Raw genomic sequence first — 27,801 nt, 5'->3', positions numbered from 1 at the left:
CATGTTCTTGGATTGGAAGAATCAACATTGTGAAAATGACTATACTACCCAAAGTAATATACAGATTCAATGCAATCCCTATCAAACTACCAATGGCATTTTTCACAGAACTAGAACAAAAAATTTCACAATTTGTATGGAAACACAAAAGACCCCAAATACCCAAAGCAATCTTGAGAATACCCAAAGAAAAATGGAGCTGGACGAGTCAGGCTCCCTGACTTCAGACTATACTACAAAGCTACAATAATCAAGACAGTATGGTACTGGCATAAAAACAGAAATATAGATCAATGGAACAGGATAGAAAGCCCAGAGATAAACCCACGCACCTTATCTTTGATAAAGGAAACAAGAATATACAATGGAGAAAATACAGCCTCCTCAATCAGTGGTGCTGGGAAAACTGGACAGCTACATGTAAAAGAATGAAATTAGAACACTTCCTAACAGCATACACAAAAATAAACTCAAAATGGATTAAAGACCTAAATGAAAGGCCAGACACTATAAAACTCTTAGAGGAAAACATAGGCAGAACACTCGATGACATAAATCACAGCAAGATCCTTTTTGACCCACCTCCTAGAGAAATAGAAATAAAAACAAAGTAAACAAATGGGACCTAATGAAACTCAAAAGCTTTTGCACAGCAAAGGAAACCATAAACAAGACCAAAAGACAACCCTCAGAATGGGAGAAAATATTTGAAACGAAGCAACTGACAAAGGATTAATCTCCAAAATGTAAAAGCAGCTCATGCAGCTCAATATCAAAAAAACAAACAACCCAATCCAAAAATGGGCAGAAGACCTAAACAGACATTTCTCCAAAGAAGATATACAGATTGCCAATAAACACATGAAAGAATGCTCAGCATCATTAATCATTAGAGAAATGCAAATCAAAAGTACAATGAGATATCATCTCACACCAGTCAGAATGGCCATCATCAAAAAATCTACAAACAATAAATGCTGGAGAGGGTGTAGAGAAAAGGGAATCCTCTTGCACTGTTGGTGGGAATGTAAATTGATACAGCCACTGTGGAGAACAGTATGGAGGATCCTTGAAAACCTAAAAATAGAACTACCATACGACCCAGCAATTCCACTACTGGGCATATACCCTGAGTAAACCATAATTCAAAAAGAGTCATGCACCACAATGTTCATTGCAGCTATATTTACCATAGCCAAGACGTGGAAGCACCTAAGTGTCCATCAACAGATCAATGGATAAAGAAGATGTGGCACATATATACAATGGAATATTACTCAGCCATAAAAAGAAACAAAATTGACTTATTTGTAGTCAGATGGATGGACCTAGAGTCTGTCGTACAGAGTGAAGTAAGTCAGAAAGAGAAAAACAAATACAGTATGCTAACACATATATATTGAATCTAAAAAAAAAAAAAATGGTCATGAAGAACCTAAGGGCAGGATGGGAATAAAGATGCAGACATAGTAGAGAATGGACTTGAGGACCCGGGGAGGGGGAAGGGTAAGCTGGGACAAAGTGAGAGAGTGGCATGTACATATATACACTACCTAATGTAAAACCGATAGCTAGTGGGAAGCAGCCACATAGCACAGGGAGATCAGCTCCGTGCTTTGTGACCACCTAGAGGGGTGGGATAGGGAAGGTGGGAGGGAAGGAGACGCAAGAGGGAAGAGATATGGGGATATATGTATAGCTGATTCACTTTGTTATAAAGCAGAAAGTAACACACCATTGTAAAGCAATTATACTCCAATAAAGATGTTAAAAAATAAATAAATAAATGAAGAGCAGTCGTTATAAAAAAGTTACTGAAATATAAATTAATATACAGACAAAATGCCATGTTAAGCATTCTTCAAAGCACAACCTTACTGTGTAATCAACTCTCAAATGTCCATATCACTCAACAGTTTACTTATAAAGCACCAGACACCACAAATGTTAACCTGCTGAGTAATTATGCAAGTGGGTAATTTCAGGGATGCTGGAGATATTTATCAGAACGATTCAGTAGCTTGTAAAATGTTGTAGACAAACATTAAACAGTAATAAAGCCATCACCATTAAAATTCTGTATGAAGAAGAGTACAGCAGTTAAGAAATGAATGGTGGTATTTTAGCTGTGGGTTCTGTTAGGTCAAAATAACTTTAAATGCTCTAATTTTAGATTTTATTATTATTGTTATTAAGCTAAAGCTAACATTCCAGTAAATGTTCCCAAGACTAAAAATTTGACAAGAGGCAGTGTAAGTCTTTTCTGAAATAGACATTTGTCTGTTTATATTTTCAACTCCTTATGGTGAAAAAGATGCTTGCTCACCCTGTCATAAGCAAACATCACCACGTTTAGAGTAAAGATTTGGGTTCCAATATATTGCTAACTTGGTGATCTTGGACAAGTCAGTTAACATCTCCAAGTTTTAGTTTCCTCATCTATAAAAAGGGCAAAATGACAAAATCTACGTATCTGTTTCATAAAGTTATCTTAAGGATTCATCAGAATGAAGAAAAAGTGCTCTGTGAATCCTAAAATGATACATAAGGTTGGTAGTGATTAATAGCTACTCTTAAAAAATGTAAACACAGTTATATGATATTTCTAATCCCCAATACGAAAGGAAGACGAGGAGGTAGGTCCAACATGTATCCAACTTAGAAATAAGCAATAAAAGGTAACAGGCTAAGGAGAAGAACAGTATATTAAAATTCTATTGGATGATGACAGTCATGTTGGGAAGCCTGGAGAATCAGCTTAAGGCTAAGGCACCACCAGTGATGCCCAAAACTATCCCAGAATCACCTGATGAGAAACGTACCTCCAATCCCACAACAAAAGCAGGTTGCCTAGGCTGCCTATCATGTCAGCCGAAATGGAAATTTCACACACAAGCTGCTTCCTTGTGTTGCCGTCTTCCAAATCAAAGTCACACATGAGCATCCAACTGGCAAAGCTAGATCACATGCTTGTGCCCTAGCTGCAGGGAAAGATGGGAACTGAGTTTTGACTCATATGTTCTAGCAGGCAGGCCTTGTAATGTGGGGATTTTCTCCATTATAGGAAAGGTAGTCAAAAGATGATGGGGAGACTTCTGGTTTCCAGTCCAGCATGTAAGGGGCTTAGAAGTTGCCAGACTGTCCTAAAAATAAGTAAAAAGCTTAAAAATTGAAAAATCAACTACTCTCCCCAGATCCATCAGAGGAGTGATGTCAACAAGCAAACCACTGCCCGCAACATGGAGAAACAGAAAGGGAGAACCAGAGGATCACAATGACCAATTGTTGGAGGCTCAGTGCGGACAAGAAAAGACTTAAAAAACTCTAGGTGGACCTAGACATAGTGGATTCCCCACACTTTTGTGAATGTTACCTCCTGGAACTCAACCTGGTTCTCAGTGAATGTCAGAGAAAAATCACCTGGCATTTCCAGTAGGAGGAAAGGAAAAGGAACCAAGGTGAAATGCATCAGAGCATTCTGTTCTTTATAAGAAGGTCTGCCTCAGAAGAAGTTATTTCAGAGGAGTCTAAGCCACTGGAGTAATACCAGAGCCAGCTGACCACAGGGAAGGCAAATACCCAACTCCAGCCACCTCCAGCCATCCTCTCCCACCTGAGGGGAAGAAAAAATTGAGAAACACTTGTGAAGTACACTGTCCAGGGGCACAGGCTCTCTAATGGACTGAGACCTAGTCATAGGACTAGGAACACTTCCTTTCCCTCCACACCTTATGCCCACATTACCAAAGGACTAGTTATAGCAGTTCCTTTTATCCAGTACATTATGTCTGGCTATCAAGAAAAAATTACAAAGCATACCAAAAAGCAAAAATACACAATTTGAAGAGACACAGCAAGCATCATAACCAGACTCAAATATGTCTGGAATATTGAGATTATCAGACTAGGAATTTAAAACAACTATGATTAATATGCTAAGGGCTCTGATGGATAAGGTAGACAACATGCAAGAAGAGATCAGCAATGTAAGCAGAAAAATGGAAATTCTAAGGAAGAACTAAAAAAGAATGCTAGAGATCAAAAATACTGTAACAGTGATGAAGAATGCCTTTGCTGGGCTTATTAGTAGACTGGATACAACTGAGGAGAAAATCTCTGAGTCTGATGATATTTCAATAGAAATCTCCAAAACTGAAAAGCAAAGAGAAAAAAAACTGAAAGCAAACAAATAAACAAAACAACAACAAAAATACCCCACAATATCCAAGACCATGGGACAACTACAAAAAGTGTAATATACGTGTAATGGGAATACCAGAAGGAGAAGAAAGGACCAGAAGGAATATCTGAAATAATAATGATTCAGAATTTCCACCCAATCAATGTCAGATACCAAACCACAGATACACAAAGATCAGATACACCAATGAAGATAATCAAAATCACTTTAAACATCAACGTCCCAATTAATTAAAAGACAGATTGTTAGAATGCATCAAAAACATAAGACCCAACTATATGCCATCTACAAAAAAACATTTTAAATATAAAGACACATAGAGATCAAAATAAATGAACGGAGAAAGATATACCATGCACACACTAATTAAAAGAGAGCAGAGGAGTTATATTACTTTCAGACAGAGCCCATTTTAAAGCAAGGAAAGTTAACAGGGATAAACAGGGGCATTATTTAATGATAAAGGGGTCAATTCTCCAAAAAGACATAATAATCCTCAATCTAACAGAATAGAAAGCCTAGAAATAGACCTTCATAAATACAGTCAACTGATCTTTGACAAAGGATCAAAGATAGTCTCTTCAACAAATGGTATTGTACATTGATATGCAAAAAATGATTCTAGACACAGACCTTACACCGTTAACAAAAATAACTCAAAATGGATCACAGACCTAAATGTAAAACTCTTAGAAGACAACAAAGGAGAAAACTTAGATGGCCTTGGGGCTTGATGATGATTTTTTGGATATAACACCAAAGGCATGATCCATGATAGGCTGGACTTCAATAAAATGGACATTTCCACTCTGTGAAAGACACTGTCAAGAGAATGTAAAGATAAGCCAACACTTGGATAAAGTATTTGCACAAGAATAGCCAATAAATGGGGCTTCCCTGGTGGCTCAGTGGTTGAGAGTCCTCCTGCCGATGCAGGGGACACGGGTTCGTGCCGGGGTCCGGGATGATCCCACATGCCGCGGAGCGGCTGGGCCCGTGAGCCATGGCCGCTGAGCCTGCACGTCCGGAGCCTGTGCTCCGCAACGGGAGAGGCCACAACAGTGAGAGGCCCGCGTACCGCAAAAACAAAAACAAAAACAAAGAAAGAATAGCCAATAAATGACTGTTACCCAAGATATACAAAGAACTGTTAAAACTCAACAATAAGAAAACAAACAACTCAATTAAGATTAAAATATGGGCCAAAGACATTAACAGACACCTCACCAAAGAAGTTATACAGATACCAAATAAGCATATGAAAAGGTGCTCCACATCTTCGGTCATCAGGAAAATACAAATTAAAACAACAATGAAATACCCCTACATACCCACTAGAATGGCCAAAACCCAGAACACTGACAATATCAAATGCTGGTGAAGATGTGAAGCAAAAGGAACTTGCACTGTTTGCTGATGAGAATGCAAAATGGCACAGCCACTTTGGAAGACAAATTGGAGGTTTCTTACAAAACTAGACATACTCTTACCATACGATCCAGCATTCATGCTGCTAAGTATTCAGCCAAAGGTGTTGAAAACTACATCCACACGAAACCCTGGATGGATGGATGTTTACAGCAGCTCTATTCCTAACTGTCAAAAGCTGGAAGCAACCAAGATGTCTTTCAGTCAGTGAACAGATGAACTGTGGTTTACCCAGACAATGGAATATCATTAAGCACTAAAAAATGAGCTATCAACCCATGACAAGACATGAAGGAAACTTCAATGCATATTACTAAGTGAAAGAAGCCAATCGGAAAAGCCTACATACTGTATGATTCCAACTATATGACATTCTGGAACAGGAAAAACTATGGAGACAGTAAAAAGATCAGTAGTTGCCAGGGTTTGGCAAATAGGGAAGGAAAACAGGCAGAGCACAGACTTCTGGAGCAGTGAAAAGACTCTGTATGAAACTATAATGATGGACACATATCATTATAAAATGTGTTCACAGACTGTTCAACATCAAGAGTCAACTTTAATGTAAACCACGGACTTTGAGTGATAATGATATGTCACTGTAGGTTCATCAGTTGTAACAAATGTACCATTCTGATGGGGGGATGATGATAATGCGGGAGAGGTTATGCATGTGCGGGGGGCGGCCAGGAGGAGTACAGGAAATCTCTGAACCTTTCTTTAAATTTTGCTATGAACCTAAAACCACTCCAAAACAATAATAATAAAGTCTATTTTTAAAAAAGATCATGGGTAGCCAGGACCATCAAGATGAAACTAAGCAGGGAGAGTCACTAGGCACACATCTGTATAATCTCCCTTTCTTTGAATCCTTGAAGTAGGTTGGATTCTTTCCCTTTGTAGTTGAGAAAACTGCAGGTCAAAGAGCTGATGGGCCCCAGGCCCCATGTCTTTCCCCCAGGGCCACAACCTAATACAGTCAAGTTGCCTTAGACCAGGGCTTCTCAACCTTGGCCGTACTGTTTTGGGTCAGATCATTCTTTGTTATAGAGGGCTGTCGGGCACATCGTAGGATGTTTAGCAACATCCCTGGTCTGTAATCACTAGCTGCCAGTAGCAACCCCTTCTCCCAGATATGACAACCAACAGTGTCTCCAGACATTACCAAATCTCCCCTGGGGGCAAAACTACCCTGCCCCCAGGGGAGAACCACTGCCTGAGACAGTGCCACTCCACTTGCTCGTTCATGCAACACGATCGCCTATGGGAAGCTTCCAATGTACCAGGCACTGAGGGGACAACGCCAAATAGCCAGAGACCCTGCCCCCTGAGGGGGAACAACAGACTTATCAATGAGTGGTTGGTACAAAGTGTGTGATGCTATATGCTATCACAAATCAGAGTGCTAACTCTGGTTAGCTCTTGGAGTCAGGGGTGGCAGAGGTAAGGTCTTGGAGCTGGGTTATTTATTACTGATTACAGCAGTTCACACTGACCAGTTAACTTTTACTGGGCCCTTAACTCTATGCTAGGCATGTGCTAAAGGCTTTATGCCTGATCTCACTTAAACATTACTAAAACTATTCAAGGTGAAAAGTCATTAACATCCCAGTCTCCAGATGAGGAAGTTGTGGCATGTAAGACACTTAGTCTTAAATGAGTAGTAGTAAATCACGGAGCCAAAAATAACCCTAGAGCCCAGGTCATCTTCATACTAATTGTACTACCTGGAGGATGTGCCAGGAATTTGGCAATCAAAGATGGGGACTTTAAGCTATCCTTATGAATGGTGCTACTGGACAACATTACAGGTGAAAGCCACTTAAAATAAAGTTTTTCTGATTTGGTATTATACATAAATACCCGTGGTTCAGTGGAAGCCAGATTTACCTAATGGAGAACATTATTCTCAGTATTATATGCTGAACTCATCTCAGTTTTTTTAAAGCATCAAGGTTACAGTGTAATTAGCAACCAGCTGCAATTGTAATTACCACTCCCAATATAATTTGTTACACATTAGCAAGTGTCAAATTACTACTGCTCCTTAAATGAATAAAAACTGATTGTGCTGTTCTGAAGACTGGGGTGTATGTTCCTGATGGGGAACAAAGGAATATAAAAAGTATATGACATATTTATAAAGGGCTGAAAGGTTCTACTTAGGAGATCACAAGTTGCTGGAGCCCAGATAACGCCACAGAAAGGTAAAATGGCTGAGAGAATAGCTAACTTATTAGACGCAGAGAAGAGAGAGCAGCAAATCAAAGGACAACAGAAAGTTGCTTTCGCTAAATAATACCTCACCTGTTCAAAATTCTGCTGTGCATCAACATCATATAACTGAAGAATAGTCAAGAACCCGGGAGGAAGTTAAAAGAAAATGCACAGGAGCCCTCTGCACAGCCGGGATCCTCGTCCCAAAGACTGGGCACAATTTCACCGGAGCAACCCCTCCTCTTTCCTCTCCCACGATTTTCAACATGACTCTGAGCAAGTGCTCTGGTTCCACACCCCTCTGGAAGCCCACACTTCTGTAAAGCTTACTATGTCCAGGCCTGGCTCTGAGCTTTAGAAACATGAGCATATTGACCCTCCCAATAACCCGGGAAGTAAAAACAATCATGCCCTGTTTACAGATGAGGAAACTGAGGTAGACAGAGGAAGAGTAACTTGCCCAGAGCCATAATTTGAACAGAGTCCATGATTTTAATCATATGGGATCATGACTTTCAGAAGGAAAAAAGAAAGAACAGGAGATTAAGAAAGCAGAGAACCTAGAGATTAAAGAAAATTAGGTCATATCAACCAATTGCATTGCCTGGGCCTTATTTAGATGACAATTCAGAAAACAATTTTAAAAAATTGTAAGACAATAGGGGAAATATGTAAAATGTGTACAGAATAGATATTTGATCATATTGAGGAAGCACTAAATTTTTTTTAGATGTGACAATGATATTTTGGTTGTGCATTTAAAAAATCTTTTTTAGAGATACACAGTGATATTTACAGATATGATGTTGGGGATCTGCTTTGAAAAACTCAGAGCGATGAGAGGACAAGAGAGGGTGCAGTATAAATTAAACGACATCTGCCATAAACTGATAATTACTGAAACTGGTTAGAGAGGGACATGGGAGTTTGTTACACTGTTCTAATTTTTTATGGAAAATTTCCATAATGAGAAGTTTAAAAAATGCTACTATTTTTTTAAGGCTTAAGTCAAATGCCAATTCCTCCTGGAAGATTTTCCAGATTCTCTAACCAGGTTTCCCTCATAGAATGCTATTTACACCTTTTATGGACTTTGCAAATGGACGTCTGAATTCTGACTCTACTGCTAACCAGCAATATGACTTCCTATTTTCTCACCTGTTACAGAGAGAGAGTGAATGAGAATCAGGATTGAATGAAAGTAGCATACTCTGGGACAGAATCTAGCAGTGCCTTGCTTGCCAGTTCGTTGTATCCTTTCCATATTCATAGCGGCCCAGCTGACTGAGTCATCAGTGGACAGCTGAGCCCTAAGGGAAGGCTCTCTTGGCTTTCTGAACTAATCAGAGCTCCTCTTAAGAATCTGAGCCAGCAGAGGGTCTGGGCTGAGCTGGCAGTAGGTCATGCTGGCTGATGAAGTGGCACTAGTGAAGGTTCATGACCTCCTGGGATTGAACAACAACAACAAAAATTAAACTGGTTTCCTACCTTTCATCTGACATCAAACATGAGTGGTTTCTTATGTAATGCTAAGAGGGAAAGCTGTGTTTAAACATGATAGACAAGCCAGAATGCAGAAACCATACAGGAAAAGATTAATTAATGTGTAACATAAAAAGTTCTAAAAATCAAAAGTGCGTATGAACCCATTAAACACCAAACAACTGCAAAAAATAAACATATAAATAATGTGTAACAGGACAAAAGGCCAAGGTTCTTAATTTAAAAGCGCTCTTAGAACAAGTCAATATGAGAAGGCAAATAACCCAATGGAAAGCTGGGCAAAGGTCAAGACCAGGCTCTTCTTAAACTGCTGGTGGACACCAAAATGGGCTAACAAAAACCTCCAAGAAGCACCATAAGGAAACCAGGAGCTGGGCTTTTACTCTGGAACTGAGATGCCCGTCTCAGTTCACAATGGAAAGAAAGTGGAATCTTGAAACGCAGAGTCAACATCAACCTGCAATAAAATAAGTTCGTGAAGACACACAAGGATGAAAGTCCTTGCCAGTGGGCCTGGCAGAGTCAGATAAGAGACCGGATATATCACCAGCCTTTCCTGTCAAGCCACCTGGAGGGTGCAGTATGCTACTGGGACCAGCTGGTCTGAATCAGCAGACATACTGTTGGGACCTGCTGGGAATGTCTCGCTATAATGCAGCTGGACCTTCTTAGTCAAAAGGAAGCACATTTCTCCAGGAGCGTCCTTCTGAAGCAGCTTCTCTGTAGTCATGGAGATTCAGCTACCTTGAACAGCCCAACCCCTGCTGAGGTTTACTCCGCAGCTATGATTCTCCACCATGCGCTCTCCTGGGGGCTACCCATGCACAACTCCTCAAGTATTCCAAATTATTAGTTTTTTTAGTTTAGTGAGGGATGGAGGGGCTTGAGAAAATGGTTATTAGAAAAAGAGAAGTTTCCAACAAACCACACGCATGCAGCAGAAATCTGCTCGCTTTCACGTTGCCATGGGTGGCACCCCCAAGTAAACGAACGATTCAACAAATGGTGTCTGAATGTTATGTAACAGGTACTTTGAGGTCCCTGTCATCAGTTTAAAATCTAGTGGAAAACATAAAATATAAGAAACAGCAAGGACCATTTTCCTTCAGAACATCAATATCACTATCTCACCCAAGACAATTTAAAAATGATTTAATATCTGTTATGGGCTGAACTGTGTCCCCACAAAATTCATATGTTGAAGCCCTAAACCCCCAGTACCTCAGAATGAATCTGTATTTGGAGATAGGATATTGAAAGTAGTAATTAAGGTAAAATGAGGTCATTAAGGTGGGCCTTAATCCCTTAAGACTGGTGTCCTTATAAGAGGAGGAAATTAGGACACAGACACAGAGGGAAGACCATGTAAAGACACACAGAGACAAAGGCCATCTATGAGCCAAAGAGAGAAGCCTCAGAAGAAACCAACCTTCTCAACACCTTGATCTTGGACTTTTAGCCTCTAGATTTGCGTGAAAATAAATTTCTGTCGTTTAGGCCACTCATTCTGTGGTACTTTGTTATGGCAGCCCTAGCCAACTATTACAGTATAATTTAATATAAACTCCTTATTCAGGTTGCTCCAACAGGGCCATTGTTTTATTTATTTTGGATCCACGTTCAAGCGCTGCATTTGGTTGTCATGTCTCTTCGGGAGCCTCCTTTAATCTAGCCTTTTCATTCATAACACTGGCATTTTTAAAGCCAGAGGTCTTACAGAACGTCCTATTTTCTGGATTTGTCTAATTGTTTCCTCATGATTAGATTCAGAGTCAACATTTTTGGCAAGAAATCTCTAAAGGTCACGTTGTATACTTCTCATGGCATCACACCTGTGGGTGTGCCATGCTAGCTTTTCCCTCCTTCTGATGATGTTAAATTGGATCACAGATTGAGGCCGAGCCCTCCCTTATAACGGTACTTTTTCCCCTTTGTAGTTAGTAATTTATAGGGAGATACTTTGAGACAGGGAGAATTCCAACAATCTTTTATTGAAGGTTTTAGCATCCACTGAGGACACGTGCCTGAATCAATTACCTGCAGGTTGCCAAATAATTTGTCTTCTTTTTCTAATTCTATCATACCTTCTACTTGATTAGTTGATTCTTCAGTAAGTAAGAATTTTACTTCCCCACCTCCATCTCACTTGGACTCTTTTTGGGAAAGAATAATAGTCATGGAATGATTAATTTTTTAAAAAAATTCAGTATGTTACAATCCAGTTTCAATTGATTTGTTTTTATTGTGATAAAACACATAAAATTTAACATTTTAACCATTTTTAAGTGTACAATTCAACGGCACTGAGGACATTCACAATGTTGTACAACCATGAGAACTATCCATTTCATCATCCCAAACACAAACTCTGTGCCCACTAATTAATATCCAATTGATTTTAATAGCCCCTATTTGCTGTCACTGTGATACACACTCATTGTAATATATATGTATATATACATACATACGTGTAGACACACAGGCACACGTGTGTGTTTTTAAAGGATGAACAACACAATGCACCACAAAGAACAATTGTGAATCTGAAAACGTAGCCAACTAAAAGAAACCATTACGCAAAACGCTGGTGCAGCAGAAAGGCAACATCCAAACCCACTCACCAAACATAACAACGTAGGAAACAACCAGGAATTACGTGCCTCCTGATGGGCGTATCCAGTACCAAGGATCCAGTAACCTGAGAGAGGCAGCCAGCAACCACCTAAGAAGTATTCTAGCCAAAGACAAAAAATAAAAAAAAATAAAATCTTAAACTTGATCAAGCATCCAGACCTAACTATCAATTGTCAGGAAACACTAGGGACAGACGAACATCAGGGGGGTGCAATCAGCAAATTCCAAATTGTGGGAAACTACAGGAAAGATGTCCCAATTCACTCATCAAATAAACTTCAAGGAAACACAAAAAAAGATGGGTAGTCAAACCTATAGATTAACAAGAGTTAAAAGACAATATCGACCAAATGCCATGTGCAGACTGTGTCTGAATCTTGATTAGAACAAACCAACTATAAAAACTAGGACATGGGATTTAACATCCTTACAGATACTTCAAGGAATGAGGGAATAAAACTAAGACCGCTTTCCCTAAAACTGAAGGAAAGAACTAAAAAAACAAACAAAATCCGCCCACCAATATAGAGGAATGACAAGAAACATTCTTGTCTCTGACTGAGCTCTAAGTGAAACAAACAAACAGGCTCCCTTTTTTCCTGCTACACTGTTGCCATAGCTTTATGGCACAGGATCTGAACAGGGGTTGGACATGGCACATTTACAAACCGCTGTGAAGGATATGAGAAGGGAATGGGCATGAGGTAATACTGGAAAAGTTAGACAACAGTCAAGACCAAAGAGGCATAAACTGACTAATGAGATTAAATATTATTCTTTAGGCATAATGAAGCCACACTGTGCAGCAAGGTAGATTAAAGAGGGCAATGTAGTTCAGTGGTTATGTTCATGGACTCTGCAGCCAGGCTGCGTGTGCTCCAGTCATAGCTCTGCCACTTGAAAGGTGTGTGACCTTGGGCAAGTCATGGAATCTCTCTGTGCCTCAAGAGACTTAACCACTCTGTACAGATGAGTTTCCCCATCTGTATAATGGAGACAATAATAGCACTTACATGCCGTGGGATTGTTGTGAAGATTAAATTACTTCACATACAGAGTGCCTAGAACAGTATCTGGCTTGTGTCAGCTGCTGTTGTCACTGTTATTTGCGTAACCTTTCTGAACCTTAAGTTTCTCTGTCAAATGAGGTTATGACACCTTCCCTGCTGTCTTGCAGATGATTATAAAGATCAGATAATGAAGCTTGGGTCTTCACATTATCTGGTCATTTTAATCTCTGTAGACTGGGAGTTCCTGAAAACAAATCCAATAGCTTACTCGTTTGAGGAAGCCCAGCACTCAGTATAGGAGCTGGCATGCAGTTGGAATCAATAACACACTTGAATGCACTTTTTAAAAACTGTTAAGTGCTGTGCTCATGAACAAAGGACTGCTCTGAACAGGGACACAAGGGCCAATCTTACAGGCTTCCTTTGACAGTTCTGGGCAGAATGGAGAGGAAAGTGCAGAGAAGAGACCAAAGGCAAAACCAGCTTGGAGCTATGGCAGTGCTGGACCTAAAAAGGAATGAGGACCTGAACATAAATGGAGGAGATGGGACACACCTGCTCCAGGGAATGAGAAGGGTTTGACTGACCCATCTCTTTGCCCATATCCAAGTTCCTGCCAATGGTGTCTCTCCTGGTTGCCCACCCAAGTACTTAGTGAACTAACCAGAAACTTTAACTGGTAGGAAAGTTAAACTGCAGCTAAAAGTAAGGAATGACCAAGAAGATGAATTCAATTCTAGTAAACAGAGTTTGGAATATCTTTGAGACAAGCCAGTTGAGATTTCCAACAAAAAGTCAAAAACGCAAGGCCAGTGCTTGAGAGAGCTGCCCAAAGGGGAGTACCATGAAGTATCACCTGTCAGAAGGAAAAGGATCTGAGGCAGAGGCCTGGGGAACACCAACATTTCAGGGGAGAGCAGAAGGACAAAAAGAAGCCGGCCAAGGAGAATAAGTATGAGTTAAGGGACCAAGCAGGAGAGGGCACATCATGAAAGCTGACAGAAGGTGCTCCAGGAAGGAAGGAGTGGGACACGGGGTCCTGTGAGGCCAGAGATAAGGAGGACGGGCCAACAGTTTCAGAACAGAGGTTACTGGTGACCCAAAGGAGAGAATGTCAAAAACTAGAATAGGCATAAGTTCATTTTCAGGAATTTTAAGTACAGGTGGGTAGTAAAGAAATGGAGACGAGTACAACCCTTAAATAATAATTCAGAGACACCATCCAAAATAATACCCTGGCCCCAATGGAATCAAAATTAACCCGAAGAATCCTAAAATTTATACTGGGTTTTATCACTATGTATTTAATTCTGCAGAAAGTTGGACTGACTTACAACCAAATCAAAAAGTACTGTACCCTCAGTTTAGAAAGGCAGCTACATTTAATTACACAGTAATGAGAGTTCCAGACCAATATTCTTTAAACTTTAATGTGTCTACAATCCCCTGGGGATCTATGTAAAATGCAGATTCTGATGCAACAGAATATTTGGGATGAGTCTACAGATGCTGCAATTCTAACAAGCTCCCGAGTAAAACCAATGTTCCTGGTCCTTGGACCATAAACTTCTAATAGCAAGGCTCCAGGAAGGGACCACACCACTCAGAGAATCTGATTACTGAAGCAGCCAGACTGTCTAGCCATTATGGTGACTATTTAGTAGATCATGAGCTTAAGAAAAGCACACCATTTGTTGTTCAGGTAGGTCAAATAATACCTATGTCCCTAGTTTTCAGTTAGGTAGAAACGTCCCACAGTCTCCAACAGACATCACTTGACAGTCCCTATAGCACTTCATAATCCCCAAAGTGCTTTCCCATGTTATACTTCATTTGCTCATCACAGACGTCACAGATAGGCCCTGTTTGCTTCACGGGGATTCTGAGCGCCCAGAGAAGTCAGACTTGTCCACGTTCTCACCATCAGTGGAAGCACTGGACCTGTAATCCAGGTTCTCCTGCCTTCTAGTCCAGGGCTCTTTCACTAAACCAGAGCTACTAATTTAAAATTAAAAAAAAAAAAAAGTTCTTGAAGCGTTTTCCCACATGAGAAAGGGGTGCTGGGTGTCCTCTACATCTCAGACTACAACTGTGGCTGGGATCAGACAGATACAAATCATGTCTAACTCAGGAAAACTACTGAATATGAGCCCAGGTCTAAAAACCTGTTCAAATCAGGCTTACGACGAGGTTCAGGACATGCTACCCCAAAATGCGGCACCTTGGCATATTCAGTATCTTAAGCTGAAGGAGTTTAAGAAAACAGCAGCAACAGGAAGGTCACCCTGACCATCCCCACACACAGCCCCAACCTTCTTTCCTGAAACAGGTCATAAACTCCCCTACAAAAGGTACCATCCCTGTTCCAGGAGGAGAGGAGACAATCATCACCAAAGATGGGGAAGTTGGGGCCAAAAACCCTGCACACACAAACCTTGTTAAACCCACCCTTATCTTCCTAGTTACTTCTTCACCATTTACTTCCCTTTTGTCTTGTCAATTCTTTACAAATTTATTTTTCATTGTCCAAAGGGTTTTAAAGCTTTCTGCTCTGGTCACTTTCATTCTCATGTGAAGGTTCTCATGTACACATAAAAATTCAGCAAAATTTGTATACTTTTCTTTTGTTAATCTGCCTTTGTCGTTTTAATTTTCAGACCCAGCCAGGGACCCTAAGAGAGTTGAGGGAAACTTTTTCCTCCCCTACACTTACTTAGACAATTTTCTTACAAATTTTACTGTCTTATGTCTTATGCAAAAGACATTTTACCATAAAACAGTAATTGTATATTGAAATATCTGACTTTCATATCAAGTCAACAGTTTTCATGGAAAACATGTGGAAACTGTGACTACATGTGGAAATCAAGACAAAGCTACCAGCCTAATAACAGCCATTAAATAGAGTGGTTTATTTACATTGAATTGCTAAGAATTTCAACACTGGTAATTTTGCTATGTTGTCAGCACCTAAAGTCAAAAGAAATCACCAGGCCTATATTCACTCATGCAACTACAAAGCAAATTTCCAAAGGAAATGGTGAGTTCGAGTACACTATCTTTTAAACGTTTCCAACCAACAAACCAGACCACCACTCTACAAATCAGCCACTGGGAATAATTCTGAGCTAAGAGACCAGAGCCACCATTGATGGGGTTGACTTGACCTAACAAGAGGGTCTGGTTAAACAGGCCATGAAAAACAGGGTTTGCTCAGTTGCTATTAAGTACTTTGCCAAGGGAATTACATCACTGTGACAAGGGCACATCCCAAGCAGAAGCAACCACACCAGCAGATTCACACAAAGGGATCCAAGAAAACATGGTGGGAAGGATAAGTGCTATGAAGCAGCCAATGATGGGCAGGGTGAGTAGGAATGGACCACGCTCAGCAGAGCTAATCCTCACAGATAGTGGAGAACACAGGAAGGAATGCCTCCATCTAAGAACTCAACAAAAGCAGAGGCTGGGGCTTCCCTGGTGGCGCAGTGGTTAAGAATCCACCTGCCAATGCAGGAGACACGGGTTCGAGCCCTGGTCCGGGAAGATCCCACATGCTGCAGAGCAACTAAGCCCATGCACCACAACTACTGAGCCTGCGCTCTAGAGCCTGCAAGCCACAACTACTGAAGCCCACGTGCCTAAAGCCCATGCTCCGCAAAAAGAGAAGCCACTGCAATGAGAAGCCCGCGCAGTGCAATGAAGAATAGCCCCTGCTCGCCGCAACTAGAGAAAGCCTGCATGCAGCGACGAAGACCCAAACGCAGCCAAAAATAAATAAAATTTTTTAAAAATGTGTTTCCACTAAAAAAAAAAGGCAGAGGCCAGTCGTAGGACAAAAGGTCAAAGAGGCCGAAGGAGTCAGAGCAACTCCAGCAATTACAGAAGAACTTGATATCCAGGAAGACCTGCTCCCTGATTTTCTTACCCTACAGGGCTTTCAACCCTTCCCATCCCTCTCCCCACCCCCAGTTCTCTATTTGCTAAACAACACTTGTAAAGCCCTGTGACCCAACTGGGGAACATTGACAACACATGGGCACCCAACTAGGTTAGCCAGGGAAAAGGCTGCAAGACCAGGGTTACCTTGCTCTTTGCAACACTTCCCCCCTCAAGCACCTACACTGATACAGAAAACCACTGAGACTTACAGAAGACAAAAGGAGCTTTCAATCAATTTGGTGATAAAACCCATATTCTAGGATAACTACAAAACTATATAAACTTGATGCCTAAGCACGAAGGTGAAACGAGGCAGAAGGACTGTAAAGAAATTGTCAAGAAAGAAGACAACTTGTAGGGACCCCTATGTATCCTTCCTTTGAATTGACACACCAGAGACTTGCATTGATCTCACTGCATTCCTTCCTTATTCCAAGAAGGAACCATCAGAGGATCAGCTGAAGCAAAGAGCAGGAAAACCGCCTAGAGCAGTGGCTGGCAACCTCAGAAGCAGATTTGATTCACTTGGGGAGCCTTCAAAAACCTTGAGGCTCAGGCCACACCTAAGTCCAATTAAATCAGAACCTCTGGGTGAGACCCAGGCATCAGCACTTTTATACCAGTCCAGAGGACTATAATGTGCTGAGAACCCCTGGACTACAATAGTGCAAAAAGCAAACGGGTTTCAAGGGAACTTGGACCAATTACAAACTTTCCTAGGACTCCATTTCTTCACCTGGTAAAAGGGAACAAGATTAACGAAGGGAGGAGTGAGGAACATTGTGTTATGTAAACCCCAAGGCCCATCCAGCACCATCAATTTAAGAAACCCTAAATCCAAACATCAGTGGAAGCACAGAAACTTACCAGCATCATGGCTGCATAAAAACAACTCAAACATTCTTTCCTTCCTGTCCAGTACAAAAAACTAATCTGTTTTATTATACTATTATTATACCATCAAATACCTAGCCATTTTTACCATATGGGAGAGAACACCTTCAACCTGAAGAATATCCTTAATAAACTCAATCACATTTTATCCTGAGTAACAAACCTCTGAAGAGGGTATTATTATTGATGAGAAGCATGAAAAACATGGAGGTTAAATATATAGCCCAAGTCCTAATTGGTGAACACTGGGTTAAAATTTTTACAAAGGTAAATGACAGTGATGATAGTTGCACAACTCTGTGAATATACAAAAAACCACTGACGTGTACACTTTAAATGGGTGACTTTTATGGCATATGACCTATATCTCAATAAAGTTGTTTAAAAAAAAGTATATGACAATTTCTGGCCTGTGCAATCTGGTTCAAAAACCACTTAACAATGAAGCATATACTGAGTGTCAAAGCATTCTACAGATACAAACTACTGGACTGGAATGATCAGGAAATACACATGCCCATAACTGATAACATGTGAATTCTCACATGCACCTCTGCAAATGGAACTTCTTTTTAAGGCCTGGGCAGGTGAGGCAGAGACTCTGAGCACAGACTGGCTGGGTTCAAATCCAAGCTGTATTGCTTATTCTCCATATAACCGTGAGGAAATTACTTAACATCTCCAGACCTCAGTTTTCTCACCTGTCAAATGAGGACAAAAATAGACCACACCTACTTTTGGTATTATGAAACATAAAGGAGTTATTATTTGTAAAGCACTTGGGAAAGTGCCTCGCACACAGTAAGCACTGTGTAAGTGTTTCTCAAAAATAAAAGTCTGGTTTACAGTTACAAGACCTAAATAAATGTCTTAAATAAGAGGCATCTAATTTCCCCTCCCAAGCCATCTCCCCCTTCTCCCATAAACTCTACTCTCCATTATGCTAAACTACCAGGCAGACAATATGGTGGACAGGGTAAGAGCACAGACCCTGGAGCCAGACTGGCTGATTTGAAACCCAGCTTCTTCACTTTTTAATTATCAGATCTTAGGCCACTTACATCACCCCTTGGTGTCTGAGTCTTCATCTATAAACCAGAAATTATAGTATGTAACTCATAGGACTGTTAGGGGCATTAGGCGAGTTAATAATGAAAAGCATTTAGAACTGAATCTCACATCTAGTAAATAGTAAGTGTTAGCTACTCTCCAGTTGATTTTATTACCTGCTATCCCCTAAACGCAGCAGGTGCTCTCACCTCTCTTTCTTTCACTTGCTGTTTCCTGTCACTGGAATGGTCTTCCCCCTTCCTCTGACTATTCCTTTTGAAATACCACTACCTTTCAGATGCTCCCTCCCCTCCCCTGACAGAAACGGGCTCCTTCCCTGATGCTCCCATAAGCCCTTGTTATGGCACTAACCCTACCTGGGGCACTTCCATGAGAGGATTTAGCCTGTGGTATGGTTGTGGTTTTCTTGAAGGTCCAAACGGAGTCCAGTTCATTTTCATACCCTTAGTTTATTCCCGTTTGCAACATTAGAAAGAACACAATACACACAATTCTAAACGATCACGGCAACAACTCAGTCAACAATGGAATAGCAATACTAAGTATATTAGCACTACAGACCAAATTTTCATGATTATGAATGCTTTAGCTTGTCTCCAAATGTTCTTCTTTTAGTTCTAGGTTAATTTCACCCAAATTATTGGAGTCCAGTTTTATACCTGAACATCTCTCACACCTGAACTCCAGTGAGCAATCTCTTTTAACAGTTTTGCCTAGTTTAATTTCGTCATTCTTAATGGATAATAAACTCAACCTGTGACGAAAAGGGAACGTTGACTACAACTACAAGAAAAGGATAGCCTCTCTAACACTACTTTTTAAAAATGAATTTTTTATGGAAATATATAAAATAGAATTTAAAAAACTCATTTTCATTTCAATACAGCTTGGAAGTTTTTTAAAGAAATACTCAAAATAACACTAGTAGTACAGGCAGACCACTTATCATCTACCATCTACCAAGGGAAACCATAGGATTATTCCTACAAAAGGCGGCAGCAAGAGAATTGAAGTTTTCTAAGTTCATCTCAAAACACCAAGTTTCAGATCAATGTTACTTCATGAAAAAACAAATACCTTTTGCATTAAGTAGTAACCATCAAGCAGAAATCAAAATAAAAGCAGACCAAAGAACAGATTCTCAGCCTTCCTATTATACTATTTAAAGGAAGAGGGACATGAAAAATTACTTACGTTTGAATAAATAAAAGGGAATTCCCTGGAGGTCCAGTGGTTAGGACTCTGCGCTTTCACTGCTGAGGGCCTGGGTTCAATCCCTGAACAGGGAACTAAGATTTGCAAGCCACACAGTGTGGCCAAAAAAAAAGAATAAATAAAAGACCAGTTTCTGATTCTGGGCACTCCAGGATCTTAGGCACTCCACTGAGATGGGATTCTCTTCTCGTCAGGTTCCTCAAGTTTTAAGAGGGGATGTCAATCCTACCCCCAGATTAAGATTGCTAAGCCTATGGCTCTGTGTTCAATATGGAATATCTGTGCTCCAGGAAAAAGCAAAGAGCATGGCTTGAATTGGGGCTGCCCAGCACTGCCTAATAGAGGACAGAATCACCTCACCCTAATCAGAGTCCAAAGGCAACTAAATAAGGGGTATTCTTGGACTAAGGTGGACCAGCACAGCTCATTTGGGGACCTACATTTACCACCCTTGAGCTAAAATGAGAAACACTATAAGAAATGGCCTTATGGAATCCACAAACATACATTTGTGGTCATGAGGTAGTTTTGAATGCAGTTTGCTCACTGGATATAAAAAGAGATGGGGGACTTCCCTGGTGGCGCAGTGGTTGAAGAGTCCGCCTGCCGATGCAGGGGACACGGGTTCGTGCCCTGGTCCGGGAAGATCCCACATGCCGCGGAGCGGCTGGTCCGTGAGCCATGGCCACTGAGCCTGCGCGTCCGGAGCCTGCGCTCCACAATGGGAGAGGCCACAACAGTGAGAGGCCCGCGTACCGCAAAAAAAAAAAAAAAAAAAAAAAAAAAAGATGGGGAGAAACTGCCCTCAGATAGCAGAAAAAGGAGACCTCTCTCCCAAGTAACTGACCTCACTGATCACTTCCTCTTTGCTTTGGCTGCTAGAAAATTCAGTCACCTCTAGCAAGTACATACATCCTTATTTTCCACTAACCTTAGTCCTGGCTTCATCTTATTTTCCCTTTATCCTGTTTTTCTCATCTACTTTGACTTGATTTTGATATGTCTTGTTGGTTTATAAATATATGTATATATGACATGAGCCATCAGAAATCCTGAAAAGAGGCAAGTTTAAATGAATAAATAAACAAAAACACAAGTTCCCAAAGAATAAAAATGAAATGTTTCATTTTCCCTGACTCTCACTACTTGGCTAAAATTCAACTGCACTTATTGATATGAAGTGACAGTTTAATAAAAATACAACCAAAAAGTTAAACCTCCTTCATGTCATTTATTTTATTTCAAACTAGTTAATCAGTCTTATACTCCATTTACATGCATACTCCTCAATTTAAGTTCCTCACTTTATCTCCAAATTAAGTAAAATTATTTAACTCATCTATAGACATAAAAATGACAGTAAAGTATGGGTATCTACTCCCACCTACTCTCCTGGAAGAAGTCACCTTGAGGGTGACTTGTACTTATTGCATGCAAATTTAATGCAAAGAAAAGGTCAAGGGCTATTGGGTTTGAAAGGGCTAATGTAGGTTCCAAAAATGAATCCCAGTGATCCTCAGGGAATCTAACTAGAACAGTTATATACATACCCATGTGTCTGCACATGCATACCCAGAGCACACTCCTTAGGATGGAACTCAGAGTCATTAAGGAAAAGAGAAAGGCCACTTAGGCCACATAATCTAGGAACACCGAAAAGCCTGCAGATTTCGGGACGCTCGGAGAAACTTAAGTCATAGAACGGCATTTAAATATATCTGTCTGCTTACAATTTCCATTGCAAATGTGATTAGTTTGCTCAAATAAATAGGAATATGATGTGTTGGCCATGTTTTCCTCTTGAGGGTTATCACAGAGTTTTGATTAAGGACAAATGTTTGAAATGTTGGGTATATTTAAGTTCACTGCACTTAAAATGAGCTAAGAAGTTGTACAGGCTTGATTAAAGGGCTGCCTTCATGAACTTAAAATTAAAAGCAATAAATTCCAATGATTCAAGTGATTGGGACTAAATATGGTATTCTGCCAGAAAAGTTGAAATGGAGTCCAAAGAAGCTGAAATGGTGTCCAGGTTTCAAGAAATGGTAAAAGAGGAAAGGTCAAGCTGTCGGAGTTCCCTTTCCTCTGGGTTAGTTAATGAGTCACCTTACGCAGAATTCCTTTTAAGTAGAACTTCACAGGAGTTACAGGCTCCCAAGGCAATCTGTTTTATCATTTCTAAAAAGAAGCCTCTCAAACGCTTAGAGGCCGGTATGTAAGTGTTGTCAGATGCGGAGAGAAGGACGAGAAGCGGGGGGCCTGGGGGGATGCGGGTGCTTTGGAGTTTTTACGCACACACGCCCAGGCCAACTCTCTCAAGCAGTCTCCAAAACGGAAGTTAAGGTGACTTCCCCACCCGTGAGAGGGCGGAGCCTCTGAAACCGAATGGGATTAGGCTTCTGCGCGGGCTGTGACCCCCGGGAAGCAGCTCGGGTCAACAACTACCAGGGTCAGGAGCGCGAGTGCGCTGGGGTAGCAGTACGGACCTGCAGACCCCGAGCACTCCCACGCCCCGGGACGCGCTCGTGTCCGCTCCTGCTCACCGGCTTTGGCTCGGCACTGACTCCCCGCCCGGGCCAAGTGGGAGGGTCCAGCCAGCAAAGTTCCTGCTGCAAGGTCGGGCCCCGGTCCCCGTTCTCCGCACCGGCTGTCTGGGCTGCCCGGGAGAGGCGGGCACCTCCCTCCTCCCTCTGCTGCAAGGTGGAACAGCTGCCCCGCGCCCCTTTCTTTCTGCTTTCCCGGTTGCACCAGCCCGGCACGTGAACGCCCGGGCCCCTCGCGCCCCCCGGGGCAACCGGCCAAGGGGCCGACGCTTACCTTGGAGGCCGCCATGCTTTGCACCGGGTGCGGGGGGCTGCGGGAGGCTGCGGGACGCTCTCACTGGCTCGCTGGCGCTGCGGGCCCGGGCCGCTCACTTCCAGTCCCGACGGCGGCGGGAGCGGCGATACAGCCTGGCAGCGTGCGCGCCCGGCCTGCCTCCCCACGCCCTCCCGCCGGCGCGGGTCATGCGGGCGCCGCCAGCCCATTGGCTGGGCCCGGCCAGGGCCGCCGGGGCGCGCGTGATCCCGATGGCCTCTGCCCTTCTGCCGGGGCGGGCCCGGGTCTGGGGGCGGTAGACTGGACCCGCGCACGTGACCCCGGCTCCGCTGTCCAGCAGCCGCGACTTCTGTGGTGGGGCCGAGGGCGGGTGGCGGGGTGCAAGCCTGTCTCTTGGGATCAGGTGGCCTCACGAGGGAAGCTGTTGGCTTCGGCTGCTTCTAGGGGCTGCTCCAGGGCCCTCGAGACCCACAGGCGGGGCACACAGCCTGGGGAAGTTGAGAACTACACTTGGTGCCATGTGTAGCCAGGTGTTCCCTCTCAAAGGGGCTCCTGTCTGCTATAAGGAATCCCGAAGCATTGACTGGTCTATCGGAAATAGCAAAATAATGTCTCTGGCAAGTCTACTTTTAGGTCAGATCTGGCAAACTCGACTGTATGTAGTGCAGAACATGGAGCTCCTTCATTTCAGCCCTGCATAGTAGGGCTGTAGAAGTCAAAGACACACGCCCCAAAATAGTCCCTACTAAAATAAACAGGTCAAAATTTTAATCGAAAAATCGAATGTATAATCAATCCCCAGAGGTCTTCTTCCTCTTTATAAGAATTTCATTCATTTGTCCCTGCTACCAAAATTTATAATTAAGGCAATGGTGGTCAGTGAAAAGGGCTTTAAATGTTTTGTGGATTATGGATATAACCTATCAACAAAAGTGTTTATTACTAATCATTTTAATTAATTAACACTGACTGAGTGCCTACTATATGCCAGGCACTGTGTTAGGAGTTGGAACCCCAGAATGACTTGAGAGATGGTCCCAGCCCTTAAAGAGCTAGTGGGAAAGCGGGCACACAGTTAATGTCCATATAAACTGTTAAGGCAACAACCTTTTCCCAGGGCACTATGGGAATGCTGAGGACTGGGGAAGCCTCTTAGAGTACAGGATGCCTAAGCTGTGGATGTGCATCAGTCCAGTGAAGTGGAGGGGAACGGTTTTCCAGCCAGAGAAAATAAGGAGGGGAAGCAGGAGGTCCAGAAATTGCTGAGGAAACACAGCAAGTTATGAAAGTGATTGGTCATGAAAGGTAACAGGCTGTGGAACTGGTGGAAGTAGAGTCTGAGCAGGCAGGTTGGGACCATGTCTTGGAGGATGTTGGGTGCCATGTGAAGGGTGTGCACCTTAACTGAAGGGCTTTAAGGGAGGTGGCGTGGCCAGGGTTACAGTATAGATGGATCCCTCTGCTTACAGTGTAGAGAATGGGGTAAGACCAAACTATTGGAATATTCAGATAAGACAGGCTGAAGGCCTGAAACCAGAGATGGGATAGGGCTAGAGGAACATATAGGACGTAAAATTAGTCAGCGTGGTGCCTGATTATATGTGGGGGTGGGAGAGAGAAAGGAACTCACCCAGTCTTGCACAGTGGCCTCTGGTGTAGATGTTAGAAAGACTCCAGCCATCAGTAATACAGGAGGAGTGTTTTGAAGTGTGTGCCTCTTCTCTGTAAGGAGAGTGTATGTGAAATATACAAATGACGTTGTAAAATCCAAAGAAAGAAGCATTTCAAAAAGGAGTGATTTGTTAACATACTCTCAAGAAGTCTAACAAAGACCCAAAAGCCTCAAATGTGTTCATAGGCAGCAGAGAAAGACCATGAAAGGAGTGAAAGAATAAAGACAAAAGCAAAAACAGGAGAATTGATAAAGAAAAGGATAGTGCGGGACAAGTCTAAAGCTCACTTACAGGGTAGCCCTGGCTGCTATAAAGGATTTTAAAAGGTGCAGAGAAAATACCACCTCATGTAACCAAGATCACATCGTATACTGCATATCTATTTTTAAGGGTATCACTGAAGCTCTCCTTTTATAATATAAATGAACTTTAAAAAAACTTTCAATGTTGATAAACATATATATGACATAAAATCTACTCTCTTAACCAGTTTTAAGTGTACAGTTCAGTAGTGTTAAGCACATGCACATGGTAGTACAGCCAATCTCGAAAACGCTTTTCATCTTGCAAAACTAACACTTTAAGCCTATTAAACAACCACTGTCATTCCTCCCTCCCCCCAGCCCCTGGCAGCCACCATTTTAGTTTCTGTCTCTATAAATGTGACTACTCTGGGTACCTCATAAAAATGGAATCATATAGTGTTTGTCTTTTTATGACTGGCTTATTTCATTTAGCATAGTGTCCTCAAGGTTCATCTGTTTTTTAGCATGTGTCAGAATTGCAAGACTCTTAAAGACTGAATAATATTCCCTTAACTTTTATAGAAAAAGAATCAAGAGTCTGTAAATGTTTTCTAGAAATCTTGGAAAATTCAGGAAATCATAGCAATGACAAGAAAATCACTCACATTTCTTCCACCAGTTAGCGACTGTTAACATTTTACTGTTGTTTTCTTCAAGTCTTGATGTCTTCATATGGGTATGTAGAGAGAGTCATATTTGAATTTAAATACAAGGAATCACATTCTGTATGTAAGTTTTTTATGGCTGCTTCAAAAAGTGACCCACATACTTGGTGGCTTACAAAAACAGAAATTTATTCTCTTCCAATTATGGAAGTCAGAGTTTCAGAGTGAGTCTTAAGAGGCTAAAACCAAGGTGTCGGCAGGGCTGTGCTCCCTCCAGAAGGTTTAGGGGAGTATCTGTTTCTTTGCCTTTTCCAGGGGCTCATGGCCCCCTCCTCCATCTTCAAGGCCAGCATACATAACATCTTCGCTCTCTGACTCTGCTTCCCTCACATTGCCTCTTCTGTCTGTGATAGCCCTCTGCCTCCCTCTCATAAGGACACTTATGATGGCATTTGGGGTCCACCCAGATAAGCCAGGATAGTCTCTCCACCTCCATATGAACAACGTATTCACATCTGCAAAAAAGTTTCTGCCATATTAGGTAACATTCATAGGCTCTAGGGATTAGGATGTGGACATCTGGGGGGAGCCATTAGTCCACCCACCAAACCTACCACACTATGGATGCAAATGTAACCACATATGAATAAAAGTGTATTTCAACCTACATTTGGAGTCAGACTCAGTTAATTAAGCTTTCTTCTTCCTTCTAGAATTCCTCAAAATGTGAAATTTTTGAAAAGTTAAACTGTCAAAAGCCCTGAAATAGGAAGGATGCTCCTTGATTTCCACATGACCTATAAACAATGTGAAACATCATCTGAAAGGATGAAGTATAAGTTGGCTGGGCACCTGCTACTTTGTCTTGTCCTGCCAGGCTTAGGTGCCCTCCTAATAAGTGACTTATGTCATACTTGTCCTTCCTGTCCCCAGACCACCCTCTTCCCTACCGTTTAAAAGTAGCTGGCACTGAATTTTGACTGAAGGGGCCATGTTATGGGTTATGTCCCCCCCAAAAACATCCCCATGACCTCAGAATGTGACTTATTTGGAGACTGAAGATGTAATTAGTTAAGATGAGGTCATACTGGAGTAGAATGGGCCCTTAATCCACTATGACTGGTGTTCCTATAAGAAGACACAGAAACACACCAGGAGAAGCCACGCGATAAAGGCAGTGATTAGAGTGACACAGGTGCAAACCAAAGGACACCAAGGGTCAACAGCTACCACCAGAAGCTAAGAAGGATTCTTAACCACTGCGCCACCATGGAAGTCCCAACAAGAGAAGCCACCGCAATGAGAAGCCCAAACACCGCAACAAAGAGTAGCCCCCACTCACCGCAACTAGAGAGAAAGCTCATGCACAGCAATGAAGACCCAATGCAGCCAAAAAAAAAAAAAAAAAATTTAATGGGCTTCCCTGGTGGCGCAGTGTTAAAAATACGCCTGCCAATGCAGGGGACACCAGTTTGAGCCCTGGTCTGGGAAGATCCCACATACCATGGAGCAGCTAAGCCTGGGCGCCACAGCTACTGAGCCTGCACTCTAGAGCCCGCGAGCCACAACTACTGAAGCCTGCGCGCCTAGAGCCCGTGCTCCGCAAAAAGGAAAGCCACCGCAATGAGAAGGCTGTGCACCACAACAAAGAGTAGCCCCTGCTCCCCACAGCTAGAGAAAGTCCATGCAGAGCAATGAAGACCCAACACAGCCAAAAATAAAGAAATTTATTCATTTATTTATTAAAAATAATAAACAGTTGTTAATCAGAGAAGGGAGGGAATGCAGAAACAATGGAGGAGCAGTCAAGGAACAGTTGTAGAGCTTTGGAACACAGTCCTAGTTCCTCCTGAAGGAATATACATAACAATATCTTTGAGTTCTCCTGTAGGAACTAAGGCCCCAACCAAGGTGGAAGATGGTAACTTCAGGCTCAGCACAAGATTCCTGGAGCACCTCCCTGTTACCTCACCACCAACCAGTCAGAAGAAAGTCACACACCCTGCAGCCCTCACCCCAGATTTGCCTTTAAAAACTTCTCCCACAAAACCATCAGGGAGTTAGGGGTTTTTGAGCATGAGCCACCCATTCTCCTTGCTTGGCCCTGCAGTAAACCTTTCTCTGCTCCAAACACCAATGTTTTGGTTTGTTTGGCCTCACTGTGCATCAGGCACATGAACTTGTATTCAGGAGCAGCATTAGTCTCCTATTGCTGCTATAATAAGTTACCACACACTTAGTGTTTGAACAACAAGGTCTTACTGTATAGCACAGAGACCTATAGTC

General features: G+C 42.1%; 1 protein-coding gene across 3 annotated transcripts in view; it reads right to left on the bottom strand.

The window, feature by feature from the left end:
* Positions 1–23,095, bottom strand: part of SLC25A13 (solute carrier family 25 member 13) — a 203,131-nt gene extending 180,036 nt beyond the window's left edge. The window contains exons 1-2 of one of the 3 annotated variants that reach the window (XM_019927685.3): positions 22,933–23,078; positions 21,047–21,167 (exon numbers count right to left, since the gene is read on the bottom strand). Coding sequence is in view for 2 of the 3 variants with exons in the window: in XM_019927669.2 (XP_019783228.1) it covers positions 22,933–22,947 (15 nt within the window). In the remaining variant the exon portion in view is untranslated. Of the gene's footprint in view, positions 1–21,046; positions 21,168–22,932 lie in introns of all 3 variants that reach the window. The other 2 variants (XM_019927669.2, XM_019927678.3) reach the window with 2 other exon arrangements.
* Between the last annotated feature and the right edge of the window lie 4,706 nt (positions 23,096–27,801).

Source organism: Tursiops truncatus, chromosome 9, assembly GCF_011762595.2.
Source record: "Tursiops truncatus isolate mTurTru1 chromosome 9, mTurTru1.mat.Y, whole genome shotgun sequence".
In the NCBI taxonomy this organism is placed as follows: domain Eukaryota; kingdom Metazoa; phylum Chordata; class Mammalia; order Artiodactyla; family Delphinidae; genus Tursiops; species Tursiops truncatus.
This window is presented reverse-complemented; position numbering and strand designations above follow the sequence as displayed.